The 1960-nt window shown below is 31.6% G+C and overlaps 1 protein-coding gene across 1 annotated transcript; it reads left to right on the top strand.

Moving 5' to 3' along the window:
* The first annotated feature begins 237 nt into the window (after positions 1–237).
* LOC132060959 (uncharacterized) lies at positions 238–1283 on the top strand. The gene is made up of 2 exons (XM_059453851.1): positions 238–545; positions 579–1283. The coding sequence occupies exons 1-2, from the start codon at positions 294–296 to the stop codon at positions 801–803; spliced, it is 477 nt and encodes a 158-aa protein (XP_059309834.1). The 5' UTR covers positions 238–293; the 3' UTR covers positions 804–1283.
* Positions 1284–1960: the final 677 nt, after the last annotated feature.

Genomic DNA, 1960 nt, shown 5'->3' on the forward strand with positions numbered 1-1960 from the left:
ACTCTAAATTAAAACTGAGAAAGATGAGAGTTCCAAATAAAGCATGATCATCTCAATGAAGAGATCAAGATTCCTATTATATGTACCCAATTACACATCAACGAAAATCACTCAGTTACACATCAACAAAAAAATCAACAAGGTGGGATCCAAAAGTGCTATGGCTTTCCTTGTAATATTCCATATTTCAAGGGGCATTTCCAAACCTCATTTCCCTATAAAAGCAACACAACTATATGCTCCAAAATAACAAACACAATAGGCCAACTTCTTTTCTTTTTTGCACTCAACAAATGGGGAATTGTATAGTTCTTCAAGAAAAAATTGTAAAAGTGATTAAAAAAGATGGGAAAATTCTTGAATACAAAGCTCCCATCAAAGTCCATCAAGTGTTATCACAATTTTCTGGCCATGTAGTATCTAATTCCTTTCAATTCATTGATAATCAACATCTTCAGCCAGATGATGACTTGCAAGGTGGCCAAATTTATTATCTTTTGCCTCAATTACCAGTGCAGCCTCCTCCAAAATCAGCCAAAAAGAAGGTCAAGTTTGTAAGTGATCAAGTCAAAAAGAAGGTCAAGTTTGCAAATGATCAATTAGTTGAAGAAGAAGTTAAGCAAAAGACAGAGGTTGTTAGGATTAAAATTGTCATCACCAAGAAAGAGTTGCAAGCTTTGTTGAATAGTGAAGATGGATTAATCAAAGTTGATGATATCAAGAATACTACTATTGCTGATGATAGTACAAATAATGGTATAGAATGGAAGCCTGTCCTTGATATTATACCTGAACTTAACTAGCATAACAGTAGTGTACGGGTCAGTTTGTGCATACTTGGATTACTCTATCGAGTACTTATTATCGTCCGTATCAGTATAAACATCAGATAATGCTACCGAGGCTTGAACTCCACTAGCATATACCAGCTTTCTACTTTTCTAGCTAGTTTCCAACTTCCCATAATGTAAGATTGTATGTAGGAGTATACATGCACCAATTAGGGGGGCCCATTGCTCAAACATAATGGCAGGGAGCAGAATAGAATAGCAGATTTAGCAAGCTAACGATGCGACAAGGAAGAAGAAATTTTGTTGTTTTAACTACTTAGTAGTTCCTCCTTTGTTTGCTTAATAAGAAGCTATTAGAGCAGACAAATTGGGAACTACTTTTGTTAGACTGTTATCAGATGGCCCTAGTTTGTGAGGGCACATCATGTCCATGATAATCTTGTACTATGGTATGATACATAAATATGAATATAATATATTTTTTATGTTCCACTTTATCTGTCCTAGTTATTATTTAATTTGGAGAGTCAAAGGTTAATTTCTATAATCATGATTTTTTCAAATATTTCTTAAATTTTAAATTATTAACTATTGTGACTTATCATATTTTTTATGTAGATACTAAATATATAAATTTTATTTCAAAAAATCAAACATTCTATATCCAAATTCACCAAAAATTAGTTAATATGACCCTTGTAATCCTAATCAGGTCACAAAAGATGGAATGGAGGGAGTATTATATTTTGGTACCAACAAAGCAAAAAGATTGTATATGTACGTAACCAGCTAGTAAACTATAGCAAGAAACAAAACGGCTATGGTTTTTATTACAAGTAGTAGATATTGGTCGTTCTTCTTCTCTATGCATGTTGTAAAAGCTTATAGATCAGAATTTCATTGTCACAACTGTAAGGTAAACTCATATGCTAATTTCATGAATGATTGCTCAAATTTTTTAATATCTAAGTCACTAAATTAGTTTTTCAACGAAAAATTCATCCAACTAATTTATCTTATAAAGTATAACGAAAGTTACTAAACTATTTCTAACATAAAAAAAGTCATTCAGCTTTAATTTACTTATTAAGTATCACATAAAGTCATTATGAAGAAGGTAATGAGATATTATCTATGATAATTAGATAAAGTTGAGTGACTTTTAGGTT

This window comes from Lycium ferocissimum, chromosome 6 (genome assembly GCF_029784015.1).
Source record: "Lycium ferocissimum isolate CSIRO_LF1 chromosome 6, AGI_CSIRO_Lferr_CH_V1, whole genome shotgun sequence".
In the NCBI taxonomy this organism is placed as follows: domain Eukaryota; kingdom Viridiplantae; phylum Streptophyta; class Magnoliopsida; order Solanales; family Solanaceae; genus Lycium; species Lycium ferocissimum.

Coding starts and splice junctions, on each gene's coding strand:
- LOC132060959 (XM_059453851.1), top strand. CDS start 294: ATGGGGAATTGTATAGTTCTTCAAGAAAAAATTGTAAAAGTGATTAAA. Junction 546..578: donor CAAAATCAGCCAAAAAGAAG/GTCAAGTTTGTA, acceptor GTCAAAAAGAAG/GTCAAGTTTGCAAATGATCA.